The following is a 17,856-nucleotide window of genomic DNA, read 5'->3' on the forward strand; positions in this document are numbered from 1 at the left end:
TGAGAATATTTGACTCACTAGTACCCCCTCAAAAAACATGAAAAACAAATATGTTTCATATATTTATTAAAATAACTAAAACAAAGTATATATGTTGTTAACACACACTAACATGTCTACTGAAAATGTTTTCCCTAAAATGAAAGTATTTGTATTTTCACATAAATACATAAAGATGATTGTCACACACTAAAGTGTCAGGCCAAACATTCCTGTCTGAAGGATAAAACTAACAAACAAATCCCAGAGTGAGACTACAGGGACATCAAAGAATACCACATAAACAAATAAATATAGTTATGTACAAAGCTGGTGATGGTGGATGAAACGTCAGGTAACTGAAATGCAAAAATGTGGATAATGTCAACTTCTTGCAGGGTTAGTAAGTACTTGTCAGAATGAATCATCTTCATTTCCTTTAGACTTCAAAGTGGCATCAGTATTGGTGAGGGGACTTCTACACATACTAGACCAAACATCCCACTTTCTCAACAAACAAAATAACAAACATGGCCTTCATAACTTTGTATAAACCACGACACATCACTGTGGCCGTTACGTGACCATATAAGTATATTTACAAAAAGTCAAAGATTGTCTTCCTCCCTTTCAGGTGTCAAATAAAGAGGATTCTAACAGTGGACTCTAGGCCACAGACACAGGAAGTAGGTTAATGGGTTACAGAAGGGTTTGATGGAAAACTATATCCTCTCTCCTTAATGTGTTTCTGCTTCTCCAATACCTGTATAGTGTAGCAACACTCACTCTATCCTGCCTTGGTTACATGTGTCGTAGAAGATTCAGAATTTGTTGGTAACATTTGTAAGATGTTTTATATTCATCAAATGTGTGTAAGTTACTTCTCATCAGAATGGTATTTTTGTATAATACTGTGGCGAGGTTGCAGTTATCTGTTCTATGTCAAAACTAAGTTGCATGGGCCGCAGAGAGGGGAGAGGTCAAAGTGTCATCATGTGTAAACATATCTTTTACTCCCTACCTTTCCCGGTGGAGAAAGGAGGGTGGCAGGGTCTGGAATCATTCTATGCTCCCTCTAATGTTGTTTCTATCTTAACCTATAGCCTCATTCTCCTCTCCATGAGTTTGTCCAGGATTGTTTGTATTTAGGGTTGGTTGTATCTAAATGACAATTTGATATATGCCTGTTGATATGGAGGATTGGTTTATGGTTCTGGGGTTTGAGAAAGGAGACAAAGCTGAACGATGAATTATGTCTATGCTGTCTGACTTGTGTTGTGGTTTGCTCCCATGATTTGGTAAATAGAGGACATTTCCACGACACTTGGTAAAAAGATGACAAACTGGTTGTGTTCTGATTAGTTGAATACAGATTTCTTACCCCCCATCTCTCTCTTCGATCCCCCTCTCACTCATCGGCCATTTTATTTCTCTGTTATGGCCCAGCCTGGCATGGTTGCCTCCTCTCTGAGGCCAAAGACTGGGTCTGTTATCAGACCCTTACTAACCACAGGGTACTGCTATCACACCGTCTCTGGTCCTCTCTGTCAGTAGTAAAGTCCTTCAGACGGACTTCAACAGATGACAATAGATTATGACACTGGGTTAGAAAGAATCATCTGTCTACTCTGAATAAATAGACTTCTATTGAGAATCAACTCTATAAGTATATCTACATCAAAGTCCATACACAATCCAAAACCCCACACACACACACACACACACACACACACACACACACACACACACACACACACACACACACACACACACACACACACACACACACACACACACACACACACACACACACACACACACGAGGAGGCTGGTGGGAGGAGCTATAGGAGGAATACATGTAACGGTATGAAACACAGAAAACATATGGGAACAGTTGACTGTTCCATATATACCATTCCAGACATTACAATGAGCCACTCCTCCTATTGTTTCTCCCACCAGCCTCCTCTGACACACACACACTGCATAGTGTCCTATCGAAGAAGTGTGGCCATGGGTGGGTGATGGTCGTAGCTGGTGGTCAGTTGATGTGATGTTGTGGTCACCTCAGTTTAAACTTCATACGTGCACTGTGATGTTGGTGTGGTAGTAATGTGGTGGTGGTCTATTTCAGTCCATTGTTGTTTAGCTTAGCAGGTTTGGTGTCGTTAGGTTAGCCCCTTCTCCCTCGCTTTCACCTGTTCAGGACTTGGTCTCAATGATTTTGATGAAGGGAAGAGGCTTGTTGGACGAGTTGCTGGGCTTCAAAGGCTTACTGTGGAGGAGAGAGAGAGAAATGAGATCGATGCCAAGGTTTTACTCTGGGGAACACATTACTAGTGAACAGCTGAGGGACACTATGGGGATGTGCAGGGGTTAGAAGTGTGTGTGGAGGGCTGTGTGAGGTCAGGTTATGTTTCTGTTCAGTCAGGGGAATGAGGGGGCAGGCGTGTGGTGAGTTGATGACAGGTCAGGCGGGTGGTGAGTTGATGACAGGTCAGGCGGCTGGGTGAGTTGATGACGGGTCAGGCGTGTGGTGAGTTGATGACAGGTCTATGATGGGTGTGTGTCTGCCTGTGTTACTGGACGTGAATTACCTGTAGATAATCTGACAGGTCTATGACGGGTGTGTGTCTGCCTGTGTTACTGGACGTGAATTACCTGTAGATAATCTGACAGGTCTATGACGGGTGTGTGTCTGCCTGTGTTACTGGACGTGAATTACCTGTAGACAATCTGACAGGTCTATGATGGGTGTGTGTCTGCCTGTGTTACTGGATGTGAATTACCTGTACACAATCTGACAGGTCTATGACGGGTGTGTGTCTGCCTGTGTTACTGGACGTGAATTACCTGTAGACAATCTGACAGGTCTATGATGGGTGTGGGTCTGCCTGTGTTACTGGATGTGAATTACCTGTACACAATCTGACAGGTCTATGATGGGTGTGGGTCTGCCTGTGTTACTGGATGTGAATTACCTGTACACAATCTGACAGGTCTATGATGGGTGTGGGTCTGCCTGTGTTACTGGACGTTGATGACAGGTCTATGATGGGTGTGTGTCTGCCTGTGTTACTGGATGTGAATTACCTGTACACAATCTGACAGGTCTATGATGGGTGTGTGTGCCTGTGTTACTGGATGTGAATTACCTGTACACAATCTGACAGGTCTATGACGGGTGTGTGTCTGCCTGTGTTACTGGACGTGAATTACCTGTAGACAATCTGACAGGTCTATGATGGGTGTGGGTCTGCCTGTGTTACTGGATGTGAATTACCTGTACACAATCTGACAGGTCTATGATGGGTGTGGGTCTGCCTGTGTTACTGGATGTGAATTACCTGTACACAATCTGACAGGTCTATGATGGGTGTGGGTCTGCCTGTGTTACTGGACGTTGATGACAGGTCTATGATGGGTGTGTGTCTGCCTGTGTTACTGGATGTAAATTACCTGTAGACAATCTGGGCGTGGCGGTCTGATGAGAGGTGCGAGTTTGACCTTTCACCTCCCAGGAAGTAGTCCATCTGATCATGCATCTCCCGGTTCTAAACACACACACACACACAGTTGAAAGTTTACATACACTTAGGTTGGAGTCATTAAAACTCGTTTTTCAACCACTCCACAAATTTCTTGTTAACAAACTATAGTTTTGGCAAGTCATGCACAATCTACTTTGTGCATGACACAGGTAATGTTTCCAACAATTATTTACAGACAGATTATTTAACTTATAATTCACTGTGTCTCAATTCCAGTGGGTCAGAAGTTTACATACACTAAGTTGACTGTGCCTTTAAACAGCTTGGAAAATTCCAGAAAATTATGTCATGGCTTTAGAAGCTTCTGATAGGCGAATTAACATAATTTGAGTCAATTGGAGGTGTACCTTTGGATGTATTTCAAGGCCTACCTTCAAACTTAGTACCTCATTGCTTGACCATGGGAAAATCAAAAGAAATCAGCCAAGACCTCCACAAGTCTGGTTCATCCTTGGGAGCAATTTCCAAATGCCTTAAGGTACCACGTTCATCTGTACCACGCAGCCATCATACCGCTCAGGAAGGAGACGCGTTCTGTCTCCTAGAGATGAACGTACTTTGGTGTGAAAAGTGCAAATCAATCCTAGAACAACAGCAAAGGACCTTGTGAAGATGCTGGAGGAAACAGGTACAAAAGGATCTAAATCCACAGTAAAACGAGTCCTATATCGACATAACCTGAAAGGCTACTCAGCAAGGATGAAGCCACTGCTTGAAAACCGCCATAAGAAATCCAGACACGAGGGTGGCAGCATCATGTTGTGGGTGTGCTTTGCTGCAGGAGGGACTGGTGCACTTCACAAAATAGATGGCATCAAAATTATGTGGATATATTGAAGCAACATCTCAAGACATCAGTCAGGAAGTTATAGCTTGGTCGCAAATGGGTCTTCCAAATGGACAATGACTCCAAGCATACTTCCAAAGTTGTGGCAAAATGGCTTAAGGACAACAAAGTCAAGGTAGTGGAGTGGCCATCACAATGCCCTGACCTAGAAAATGTGTGGACAGAACTGAAAAAGCATGTGTGAGCAAGGAGGCCTACAAACTCGACTGAGTTACACCAGCTCTGTCAGGACAAATGGGCCAAAATTCACCCAAATTACTGTAGGAAGCTTGTGGAAGGCTACCCGAAACATTTGACTTAAGTTAAACAATTTAAAGGCAATGCTACCAAATACTAATTGAGTGTATGCAAACTTCTGAACGACTAAGGAATGTGATGAAAGAAATAAAAGCTGAAAAAAATCTCTACTACTATTATTCTGATATTTCACATTCTTAAAATAAAGTGGTGATCCTAACTGACCTAAAACAGGGACATCTTACTAGGATTAAATATCAGGAATTGTGAAAAACTGATTTTAAATCTATTTGACTAAAGTGTATGTAAACTTCCGACTTCAACTGTAGCGTCAGAGGTTGGAGGAAGTCAAACCATACTTTGTGTTGCAGGCATAAAAGAATACAGTTCAGAGCTACAGTAGCTGGTGAACAAAAGACTACAAATCCCAGGTATGGTTAGTTGGTACTGACCTCTGCCTCCAGGAAAGCCACCTTCTCCTCCAGATCTCTGATGACACGGTCCCTCTCCTGGATCACCATACGAGAGTTCTGCAGCTGTACACACACACAGCCAAAGCCATTTTATATTCCTGGTATAGTCCTGTTACAGCATGTTATAGTACTGTTATAGCATGTTATAAGTCCCGTTATAGTCCTGTTATAGCATGTTATAGTACTGTTACAGCATGTTATAGTCCTGTTACAGCATGTTATAGTCCTGTTATAGCATGTTATAGTACTGTTACAGCATGTTATAGTCCTGTTACAGCATGTTATAGTACTGTTACAGCATGTTATAGTCCTGTTACAGCATGTTATAGTCCTGTTACAGCATGTTATAGTCCTGTTATAGCATGTTATAGTACTGTTACAGCATGTTATAGTACTGTTACAGCATGTTAGTCCTGTTATAGCATGTTATCGTCCCGTTATATTCCTGTTATAGCATGTTATTGTCCCGTTATAGCATGTTATAGTCCTGTTACCACATGTTATAGTCCTGTTACCACATGTTATAGTCCTGTTACAGTCCTGTTACAGCATGTTATAGTCCTGTTACAGCATGTTATAGTCCTGTTACAGCATGGTATAGTCCTGTTACAGCATGGTATAGTCCTGTTACAGCATGGTATAGTCCTGTTACAGCATGGTATAGTCCTGTTACAGCATGGTATAGTCCTGTTATAGCATGTTATAGTCCTGTTATAGCATGTTATAGTACTGTTATAGTTCTGTTACCGCATGTTATAGTCCTGTTACAGCATGTTATAGCATGACTTGTTAATTGTTTACTCCATGTGTAACTCTTTGTTGTATGCTCACACTGCTATGCTTTATCTTGGCCAGGTCGCAGTTGCAAATGAGAACTTGTTCTCAACTACCCTACCTGGTTAAATAAAGGTGAAATAAAATAAATAAAAAAAAAATAAATAAAAAAAATGTTATAGTCCTGTTACAGCATGTTAGAGTCCCATTATAGTCCTGTTAAAGCATGTTATAGTCCTGTTATGGCATGTTATAGTCATGTCAAGGCATGTTATAGTCCTGTCAAGGCATGTTATAGTCCTGTTATGGCATGTTATAGTCCTGTTATAGCATGTTATAGTCCCATTATAGTCCTGTTAAAGCATGTTATAGTCCTGTTAATGCATGTTATAGTTCTGTTAAAGCATGTTATAGTCCTGTTACCGCATGTTATAGTCCTGTTACAGTCCTGTTAAAGCATGTTATAGTCCTGTTATAGCTAGCTATAGTCCTGTTATGGCATGGTATAGTCATGTTAAGGCATGTTATAGTCCTGTTATAGCATGTTATAGTCCTGTTAATGCATGTTATAGACCTGTTATAGTATGTTATAGTACTGTCCCGTTATAGTCCTGTTATAGCATGTTATAGTACTGTTACAGCATGTTATAGTCCTGTTACAGCATGTTATAGTACTGTTACAGCATGTTATAGTCCTGTTATAGCATGTTATAGTCCGGTTATAGCATGCTATAGTCCTGTTAAAGCATGCTATAGTCCTATTAAGGCATGTTATAGTCCTGTTATAGCATGTTATAGTCATGTTACAGCATGTTATAGTCCCATTATAGTCCTGTTAAAGCATGTTATAGTCCTGTTATGGCATGTTATAGTCCTGTTAAGGCATGTTATAGTCCTGTTAAGGCATGTTATAGTCCTGTTAAGGCATGTTATAGTCCTGTTAAGGCATATAATAGTCCTGTTAAGGCATGTTATAGTCCTGTTATGGCATGTTATAGTCCTGTTATAGCATGTTATAGTCCCGTTATAGTCCTGTTAAAGCATGTTATAGTCCTGTTATAGCATGTTATAGTCCTGTTACCGCATGTTATAGTCCTGCTACAGCATGTTATAGTCCTGTTACAGCATGTTATAGTCCTGTTACAGCATGTTATAGTCCTGTTACAGCATGTTATAGTCCTGTTATAGTCCTGTTACAGCATGTTATAGTCCCATTATAGTCCTGTTAAAGCATGTTATAGTCCTGTTATAGCTAGTTATAGTCCTGTTATGGCATGTTATAGTCCTGTTAAGGCATGTTATAGTCCTGTTAAGGCATGTTATAGTCCTGTTAAGGCATGTTATAGTCCTGTTAAGGCATGTTATAGTCCTGTTAAGGCATGTTATTGTCCTGTTAATGCATGTTAAAGTCCTGTTATAGTATGTTATAGTACTGTCCCGTTATAGTCCTGTTATAGCATGTTATAGTACTGTTACAGCATGTTATAGTCCTGTTACAGCATGTTATAGTCCTGTTATAGCATGTTATAGTCCTGTTACAGCATGTTATAGTACTGTTACAGCATGTTATAGTACTGTTACAGCATGTTATAGTCCTGTTACAGCATGTTATACCATGCTATAGTCCTGTTACAGCATGTTATAGTACTGTTACAGCATGTAATAGTCCTGTTACAGCGTGTTATAGTCCTGTTACAGCAAGTTATAGTCCTGTTACAGCAAGTTATAGTCCTGTTACAGCATGTTATAGTACTGTTACAGCATGTTATAGTCCTGTTATAGCATGTTATAGTCCGGTTATAGTTCTGTTATAGCATGCTATAGTCCTGTTATAGTTCTGTTATAGTCCTGTTATAGCTAGTTATAACATGTTATAGTCCCATTATAGTCCTGTTAAAGCATGTTATAGTCCTGTTACAGCATGTTATAGTCCTGTTACAGCATGTTATAGTCCTGTTATAGCATGTTATAGTCCGGTTATAGCATGCTATAGTCCTGTTACCACATGTTATAGTCCTGTTATAGCATGTTATAGTCCTGTTATAGCATGTTATAGTCCTGTTATAGCTAGTTATAACATGTTATAGTCCTGTTACAGCATGTTATAGTCCCATTATAGTCCTGTTAAAGCATGTTATAGTCCTGTTAAGGCATGTTATAGTCCTGTTATAGCATGTTATAGTCCTGTTACAGCATGTTATAGTCCTGTTACAGCATGTTATAGTACTGTTACAGCATGTTATAGCATGTTATAGTCCTGTTACAGCATGTTATAGTCCTGTTACAGCATGCTATAGTCCTGTTACCACATGTTATAGTCCTGTTATAGCATGTTATAGTCCTGTTATAGCATGTTATAGTCCTGTTATAGCTAGTTATAACATGTTATAGTCCTGTTATAGCTAGTTATAACATGTTATAGTCCTGCTATAGTCCTGTTATAGTTCTGTTATAGTCCTGTTATAGCTAGTTATAACATGTTATAGTCCTGTTATAACATGTAATAGTCCTGTTATAGCTAGTTATAACATGTCATAGTCCTGTTAAAGCATGTTATAGTCCTGTTATAGCTAGTTATAACATGTTATAGTCCTGTTAAAGCATGTTATAGTCCTGTTACAGCATGTTATAGTCCTGTTATAGTCCCATTATAGTCCTGTTAAAGCATGTTATAGTCCTGTTATAGCTAGTTATAGTCCTGTGATGGCATGGTATAGTCCTGTTAAGGCATGTTATAGTCCTGTTAATGCATGTTATAGTCCTGTTATAGTATGTTATAGTACTGTCCGGTTATAGTCCTGTTATAGCATGTTATAGTCCTGTTACAGCATGTTATAGTCCTGTTACAGCATGTTATAGTCCTGTTACAGCATGTTATAGTCCTGTTAAAGCATGTTATAGTCCTGTTATAGCATGTTATAGTCCCATTATAGTCCTGTTAAAGCATGTTATAGTCCTGTTACCGCATGTTATAGTCCTGTTACAGCATGTTATAGTCCTGTTACAGCATGTTATAGTCCTGTTAAGGCATGTTATAGTCCTGTTATAGCATGTTATAGTCCTGTTACAGCATGTTATAGTCCTGTTACAGCATGTTATAGTACTGTTACAGCATGTTATAGCATGTTATAGTCCTGTTACAGCATGTTATAGTCCTGTTACAGCATGTTATAGTCCTGTTACAGCATGTTATAGTCCTGTTACAACATGTTATAGTCCTGTTACAACATGTTATAGTCCCATTATAGTCCTGTTACAGCATGTTATAGTCATGTTACAGCATGTTATAGTCCTGTTACAGCATGTTATAGTACTGTTACAGCATGTTATAGTCCTGTTATAGCATGTTATAGTCCGGTTATAGCATGCTATAGTCCTGTTATAGCATGTTATAGTCCTGTTATAGCTAGTTATAACATGTTATAGTCATGTTAAAGCATGCTATAGTCCTGTTAAACCATGCTATAGTCCTGTTATAGCATGTTATAGTCCTGTTATAGCTAGTTATAACATGTTATAGTCCTGTTATAGCATGCTATAGTCCTGTTATAGTTCTGTTATAGTCCTGTTATAGCTAGTTATAACATGTTATAGTCCTGTTATAACATGTTATAGTCCTGTTATAGCTAGTTATAACATGTTATAGTCCTGTTATAACATGTTATAGTCCTGTTATAGCTAGTTATAACATGTTATAGTCCTGTTATAACATGTTATAGTCCCGTTATAGCTAGTTATAACATGTCATAGTCCTGTTAAAGCATGTTATAGTCCTGTTATAGCTAGTTATAACATGTTATAGTCCTGTTAAAGCATGTTATAGCTAGTTATAACATGTCATAGTCATGTTATAGCATGTTATAGTCTTGTTATAGCTAGTTATAACATGTTATAGTCTTGTTATAACATGTTATAGTCCTGTTAGGATGTCTTGCTCCCAGGCAGACTAAATAACTTTTTTGCCCGCTTTGAGGACAATACAGTGCCACTGACACTGCCCGCAACTAAAACATGCGGACTCTCCTTCACTGCAGCCGACGTGAGGAAAACATTTAAACGTGTCAACCCTCGCAAGGCTGCAGGCCCAGACGGCATCCCCAGCCGCGCCCTCAGAGCATGCGCAGACCAGCTGGCTGGTGTGTTTACGGACATATTCAATCAATCCCTATCCCAGTCTGTTGTTCCCACATGCTTCAAGAGGGCCACCATTGTTCCTGATCCCAAGAAAGCTAAGGTAACTGAGCTAAACGACTACCGCCCCATAGCACTCACTTCGGTCATCATGAAGTGCTTTGAGAGACTAGTCAAGGACTATATCACCTCCACCCTACCTGACACCCTAGACCCACTCCAATTTGCTTACCTCCCAAATAGGTCCACAGACGATGCAATCTCAACCACACTGCACACTGCCCTAACCCATCTGGACAAGAGGAATACCTATGTGAGAATGCTGTTCATCGACTACAGCTCGGCATTTAACACCATAGTGCCCTCCAAGCTCGTCATCAAATTCGAGACCCTGGGTCTCGACCCCGCCCTGTGCAACTGGGTACTGGACTTCCTGACGGGCCGCCCCCAGGTGGTGAGGGTAGGCAACAACATCTCCACCCCGCTGATCCTCAACACTGGGGCCCCACAAGGGTGCGTTCTCAGCCCTCTCCTGTACTCCCTGTTCACCCACGACTGCGTGGCCACGCACGCCTCCAACTCAATCATCAAGTTTGCGGACGACACAACAGTGGTAGGCTTGATTACCAACAACGACGAGACAGCCTACAGGGAGGAGGTGAGGGCCCTCGGAGTGTGGTGTCAGGAAAATAACCTCACACTCAACGTCAACAAAACTAAGGAGATGAATGTGGACTTCAGGAAACAGCAGAGGGAACACCCCCCTATCCACATCGATGGAACAGTAGTGGAGAGGGTAGTAAGTTAAGTTCCTCGGCGTACACATCACAGACAAACTGAATTGGTCCGCCCACACAGACAGCATCGTGAAGAAGGCGCAGCAGTGCCTCCTCAACCTCAGGAGGCTGAAGAAATTCGGCTTGTTACCAAAAGGCACTCACAAACTTCAACAGATGCACAATCGAGAGCATCCTGTCGGGCTGTATCACCGCCTGGTACGGCAACTGCTCCGCCCACAACCGTAAGGCTCTCCAGAGGGTATTGAGGTCTGCACAACGCATCACCGGGGGCAAACTACCTGCCCTCCAGGACACCTACACCACCCGATGTCACAGGAAGGCCATAAAGATCATCAAGGACAGCAACCACCCGAGCCACTGCCTGTTCACCCCGCTATCATCCAGAAGGCGAGGTCAGTACAGGTGCATCAAACCTGGGACCGAGAGACTGAAAAACAGCTTCTATCTCAAGGCCATCAGACTGTTAAACAGCCACCACTAACATTGAGTGGCTGCTGCCAACACACTGACACTGACACTGACTCAACTCCAGCCACTTTAATAATGGGAATTGATGGGAATTGATGTAAAATATATCACTAGCCACTTTAAACAATGCTACCTAATATAATGTTTACATACCCTACATTATTCATCTCATATGTATACGTATATACTGTACTCTATATCATTGACTGCATCCTTATGTAATACATGTATCACTAGCCACTTTAACTATGCCATTTTGTTTACATACTCTTCTCATATGTATATACTGCACTCAATACCATCTACTGTATCTTGCCTATGCCGCTCTGTACCATCACTCATTCATATATCTTTATGTACATATTCTTTATCCCCTTACACTTGTGTCTATAAGGTAGTAGTTTTGGAATTGTTAGCTAGATTACTTGTTGGTTATTACTGCATTGTCGGAACTAGAAGCACAAGCACAAGAAGCACAAGCATTTCGCTACACTCGCACTAACAACCATGTGTATGTGACAAATAAAATTTGATTAGATTTGTTATAGCTAGTTATAACATGGTATAGTCCTGTTATAGTCCTGTTATAACATGTTATAGTCCTGTTAAAGCATGTTATAGTCCTGTTATAGCTAGTTATAACATGTCATAATCCTGTTAAAGCATGTTATAGTCCTGTTATAGTTCTGTTATAACATGTTATAGTCCTGTTATAGCTAGTTATAACATGTCATAATCCTGTTAAAGCATGTTATAGTCCTGTTATAGCTAGTTATAACATGTTATGGTCCTGTTATAACATGTTATAGTCCCGTTATAGCTAGTTATAACATGTTATAGTCATGTTAAATCATGTTAATAGTCCTGTTATAGCTAGTTATAACATGTTATAGTCCTGTTATAGTTCTGTTATAACATGTTATAGTCCCGTTATAGCTAGTTATAACATGTTATAGTCCTGTTAAAGCATGTTAATAGTCCTGTTATAGCTAGTTATAACATGTTATAGTCCTGTTATAACATGTTATAGTCCCGTTATAGCTAGTTATAACATGTTATAGTCCTGTTAAAGCATGTTAATAGTCCCGTTATAGCTAGTTATAACATGTTATAGTCCTGTTATAGTCCTGTTATAACATGTTATAGTCCTGTTAAAGCATGTTAATAGTCCTGTTATAGCTAGTTATAACATGTTATAGTCCTGTTATAGGTCTGTTATAACATGTTATAGTCCCGTTATAGCTAGTTATAACATGTTATAGTCCTGTTATAGTCCTGTTATAACATGTTATAGTCCTGTTAAAGCATGTTAATAGTCCTGTTATAGCTAGTTATAACATGTTATAGTCCTGTTATAGTTCTGTTATAACATGTTATAGTCCCGTTATAGCTAGTTATAACATGTTATAGTCCTGTTAAAGCATGTTAAGTCCTGTTATAGCTAGTTATAACATGTTTATAGTCCTGTTATAGTCCTGTTATAACATGTTATAGTCCCGTTATAGCTAGTTATAACATGTTATAGTCATGTTAAAGCATGTTAATAGTCCTGTTATAGCTAGTTATAACATGTTATAGTCCTGTTATAGTCCTGTTATAACATGTTATAGTCCCGTTATAGCTAGTTATAACATTTTATAGTCCTGTTAAAGCATGTTATAGTCCTGTTATAACATGTTATAGTCATGTTAAAGCATGTTATAGTCATGTGTGTGTGTGCGTCTCACCTGTTCGATCATGTGTCTGACTTTCCTCTGCTGGCTCTTCAGCATGTCATCTAGATGATGGATCTTCTCCTTCAGAATGGCCAGCTCCTTCTCCAACTGCTCTGACCTGAGAAGAACACACAGCGTGAGTGGCTGAGAACACTCTTCGTCTATGTGTGTGTGCTTTTCTTGGTGTTTATGTGTGTGATATGTGTGTGTGTGCTCTGTGTCAACTCAAATCACTTACACAGATTTGCAGACGTTATCGCAGGTGCAGTGAAATGCTTGTGTTTCTAGCTCCAACAGGGCAGTGTGTGTGTGCTCTGTTTATTGTCCTCCTCACCTCTGCTCCTCGTTCCTGCCCTCCTCTCTGATCTTGCGTAATTCTCTGAGTTCTTCCTCTCTGTTCCTCAGTGTGTCTCGTAGGGCTTGGCTCTCCTGTGCCATGCCTCCCAGCAGCCTCTGGAGCTCCTCAATCCTCTGGTCTTTCCTCTCACTACTCTCCTCCACCCCCTTCAGCTTCTCCTCCTGCTCCCCCAGACGCTGGCGCAGATCCACACCCTCAGCCTGCACAGGAAAAGGACAGAGTCATAGTTTCATAATGTACAGCACTTTGGTGTGTCTGTGTGTATGTGCTTATGTATGTGTGTGTGTATGTATGTGTGTGTGTGTATATATGTATGTGTGTGTGTGTGTGTATATGTATGTATGTATATATGTGTGTGTGTATATGTATGTATGTGTATGTTGGTATGTGTGTGTATATATGTATGTATGTATATATGTGTGTGTGTATATGTATGTATGTGTATGTTGGTATGTGTGTGTATATATGTATGTATGTATATATGTGTGTGTGTATATGTATGTATGTGTATGTTGGTATGTGTGTGTATATATGTATGTATGTAGGTATGCGTGTATGTATGTTTTACCTGCAGTCTCTCTCTCTCCTCCTGGTGTTTCTTCTCGGCCTCCTGTAGCTGAGCATACAGACGCTTACTGACCTCCCTCATCTTGTCCCTCTCCACCTCATCCTCCCCTCCCTGAAGACAGAGAGAAAGAAAGAGGGAATAAAGGAACTGTTCAACTGGGAGAAAACTTAAACACAGTTTGTTTCCATAGATTTGAGTGAAGCTCCAAGAATCCACTAATATCCTGTTCATAAACTCATTCAGCCACCTGACTGATCAAAGCACTGTAAACTCCTGACTCCTCGGGCTCAGGGAAGTACTGTGTTGTATACTGTTGTGTACTACTGTATTGTAAAGCATTGTACAGTAGTGTATTGTATAGTATAGTGTTCATCTCGGGCCTAACACCACCCATGCCAATATATCCTCCAAACACAGTCTACTCTGGGATTATCACTTACGTACAGTATTGTGTAGTACTGTATTGTGTAGTATTGTATAGTACTCTATTGTATAGTGTAGTACTGTATAGTACTCTGTATTGTATAGTGTTGTGTAGTACTGTATTGTAATCTGTATTGTATAGTGTTGTGTAGTACTGTATTGTGTAGTATTGTTTTGTATAGAATTGTACAGTACTGCATAGTACTCTATTGTATAGTGTAGTACTGTATTGTATAGGTTTCTTAGTGTTGATTCTACTGTAGTGAGAGCGGCTCGGCCCTTTGTTACCACAGGTGAATCAGATTAATGATGAGAGAGGGAGAGAGAGAGAGAGCGAGCGAGAGGAAAAGCAAAATGCTAATATGCAAATAATTACAGAACAATCTATTTTTACATTTCAATGACAGAGGGAGGGAGAGAGTGAGAGAGAGTGAGGTGTGACTGTATGTGTCTGTGTGTCAAAGCAGCGGTTACAAAGGGAGAGATTCTGATGGAAGCCAAACAAAGGCCAAAGTTTTCCACTCATATTTCTGTAACGCCAACTGCTACTCATGCGTCATTCACACGCTGCACACACACAAACTGTTAAAGTCAGCCCTATTCACTCTTCTGAAAAGACTCCTGAATCCTGACATGAATAGCCTTGGGAACGCCCATTACCTGTTTGGCCTCGAGACTAAACCAAAGCTATTAAACAGGCAGTCATCTGGGGAATGTAGAACAATGGAGGGAGAAGAACACAAACACACTCAACAACACAGGAGGAGAGGAGGGACGGAATGTACCAGGCCTTCCAGATCTCTCTCCTGGGGGGTGTTCCACTCCCTCTCTGTATTTGTGAATACACTCACACTAAAATGGACACACACACACACAGAACCATGCCAATCTCTTCGAACTGGGTCAGTCTAAGACTTGATATGTAGGTGTTAGACGCACACATAAGCTCTCTCTCTCACACACACATGAACCTGTGTGTATAGGGCATGTGAAAAGCCCCTCACCTGCCCATCATCTTTAGCTCCTCCCTTTGAGGAAGAAGAGATGTTCTGATTGGAGGGAGTGCTGACTCCGTAGCCACTAGCAAGAAACTAGGGGGAGAGAAGGATGAAGAAAGAGAGGGAATAGTGAGGGATGGAGAGAACGAGAAGCGATATGAGAAACATTTAGGTAGAAGTGACACACACAGGACATATTGCATATGTCATCAGTAGGTATCAAAATGAATGATGACACTAAACAACTGGTTCCATAACAACACGTGTTCACATAAACATTATAAATGTGTTCCATAACAACCCGTGTTCACATAAACATTATAAATGTGTTCCATAGCAACCCGTGTTCACATAAACATTATAAATGTGTTCCATAACAACACGTGTTCACAAACATTATAAATGTGTTCCATAACAACACGTGTTCACAAACATTATAAATGTGTTCCATAACAACATGTGTTCACATAAACATTATAAATGTGTTCCATAACAACACGTGTTCACAAACATTATAAATGTGTTCCATAACAACACGTGTTCAAACATTATAAATGTGTTCCATAACAACCCGTGTTCACATAAACATTATAAATGTGTTCCATAACAACACGTGTTCACAAACATTATAAATGTGTTCCATAACAACACGTGTTCACAAACATTATAAATGTGTTCCATAACAACACGTGTTCACATAAACATTATAAATGTGTTCCATAACAATACGTGTTCACAAACATTATAAATGTGTTCCATAACAACACGTGTTCACATAAACATTATAAATGTGTTCCATAACAACCCGTGTTCACGTAAACATTATAAATGTGTTCCATAACAACACGTGTTCACAAACATTATAAATGTGTTCCATAACACGTGTTCACAAACATAAATGTGTTCCATAACATCACGTGTTCACATAAACATTATAAATGTGTTCCATAACAACACGTGTTCACAAACATTATAAATGTGTTCCATAACAACACGTGTTTCAAACATTATAAATGTGTTCCATAACAACCCGTGTTCACATAAACATTATAAATGTGTTCCATAACAACACGTGTTCACAAACATTATAAATGTGTTCCATAACAACACGTGTTCACAAACATTATAAATGTGTTCCATAACAACACGTGTTCACATAAACATTATAAATGTGTTCCATAACAACACGTGTTCACATAAACATTATAAATGTGTTCCATAACAACACGTGTTCACATAAACATTATAAATGTGTTCCATAACAACACGTGTTCACATAAACATTATAAATGTGTTCCATAACAACACGTGTTCACAAACATTATAAATGTGTTCCATAACAACCCGTGTTCACATAAACATTATAAATGTGTTCCATAACAACACGTGTTCACAAACATTATAAATGTGTTCCATAACAACACGTGTTCACAAACATTATAAATGTGTTCCATAACAACACGTGTTCAAACATTATAAATGTGTTCCATAACAACACGTGTTCAAACATTATAAATGTGTTCCATAACAACACGTGTTCACAAACATTATACATGTGTTCCATAACAACACATGTTCACATAAACATTATAAATGTGTTCCATAACAACACGTGTTCACATAAACATTATAAATGTGTTCCATAGCAACACGTGTCCACATAAACATATAAATGTGTTCCATAACAACCCATAAACAACACGTGTTCACATAAACATTATAAATGTGTTCCATAACAATCCATAACAACACGTGTTCACATAAACATTATAAATGTGGTCCATAACAACCCATAACAACACGTGTTCACATAAACATTATAAATGTGTTCCATAACAACCATAACAACACGTGTTCACATAAACATTATAAATGTGTTCCATAACAACCCATAACAACACGTGTTCACATAAACATTATAAATGTGTTCCATAACAACCCTAACAACACGTGTTCACATAAACATTATAAATGTGTTCCATAACAACCCATAACAACACGTGTACACATAAACATTTTAAATGTTTCCATAACAACCCATAACAACACGTGTACACATAAACATTATAAATGTGTGCACATACCTTGTGTTGTCCTTTGTTCTTGGTTGCCATCTGTTCCCTCAGGGTCTTCAGACAGTATCTCACCTGAGCAAAACACACACACACACACGTGTTACTGACAGACTCACACACAGAGAGAGAAAGTGAGAGAATGTGTCTTACCTCCTGTATCTGGGAGACTTCATCTGACAACATCTTGAGGCTCTGCTGGTGTCTCTGCTGCTCCTGTCTACGATCCTCCAGATACACCTGCAACACATGGAACACAGACATATTACACACACATTACACATTACACACCCTGGTAACACACACACCCTCAAACATTAAGCTCCACCCACCTTGATGACTTCAACCTTTTCAGTCTTCTCCTCAGAGGATTTGATTGGTTCAGGCTTCAGAGCAGGCCTATCACTGGTTGGCTGCACCAGAGCAAATGCTCGTCCAATTGGCTGAAAAATCAGGGAGGGA

The 17,856-nt window shown here is 39.8% G+C and overlaps 1 protein-coding gene across 2 annotated transcripts in view; it reads right to left on the reverse strand.

Moving 5' to 3' along the window:
• Positions 1–49: 49 nt before the first annotated feature.
• Positions 50–17,856, reverse strand: part of LOC116376508 (tuftelin-like) — a 32,790-nt gene continuing 14,983 nt past the window's right edge. The window contains exons 3-12 of one of the 2 annotated variants that reach the window (XM_031837152.1): positions 17,727–17,837; positions 17,548–17,634; positions 17,407–17,469; positions 15,329–15,415; positions 13,902–14,012; positions 13,310–13,533; positions 12,988–13,093; positions 5,067–5,150; positions 3,439–3,533; positions 50–2,254 (exon numbers count right to left, since the gene is read on the reverse strand). In XM_031837152.1, coding sequence (XP_031693012.1) covers positions 2,182–2,254; positions 3,439–3,533; positions 5,067–5,150; positions 12,988–13,093; positions 13,310–13,533; positions 13,902–14,012; positions 15,329–15,415; positions 17,407–17,469; positions 17,548–17,634; positions 17,727–17,837 — 1,041 coding nt within the window. In that variant the 3' untranslated portion in view covers positions 50–2,181. The remainder of the gene's footprint in view (positions 2,255–3,438; positions 3,534–5,066; positions 5,151–12,987; positions 13,094–13,309; positions 13,534–13,901; positions 14,013–15,328; positions 15,416–17,406; positions 17,470–17,547; positions 17,635–17,726; positions 17,838–17,856) is intronic. The other variant, XM_031837154.1, reaches the window with a different exon arrangement.

The sequence above is a fragment of the Oncorhynchus kisutch genome, linkage group LG2 (assembly GCF_002021735.2).
Source record: "Oncorhynchus kisutch isolate 150728-3 linkage group LG2, Okis_V2, whole genome shotgun sequence".
Classification (NCBI taxonomy): domain Eukaryota; kingdom Metazoa; phylum Chordata; class Actinopteri; order Salmoniformes; family Salmonidae; genus Oncorhynchus; species Oncorhynchus kisutch.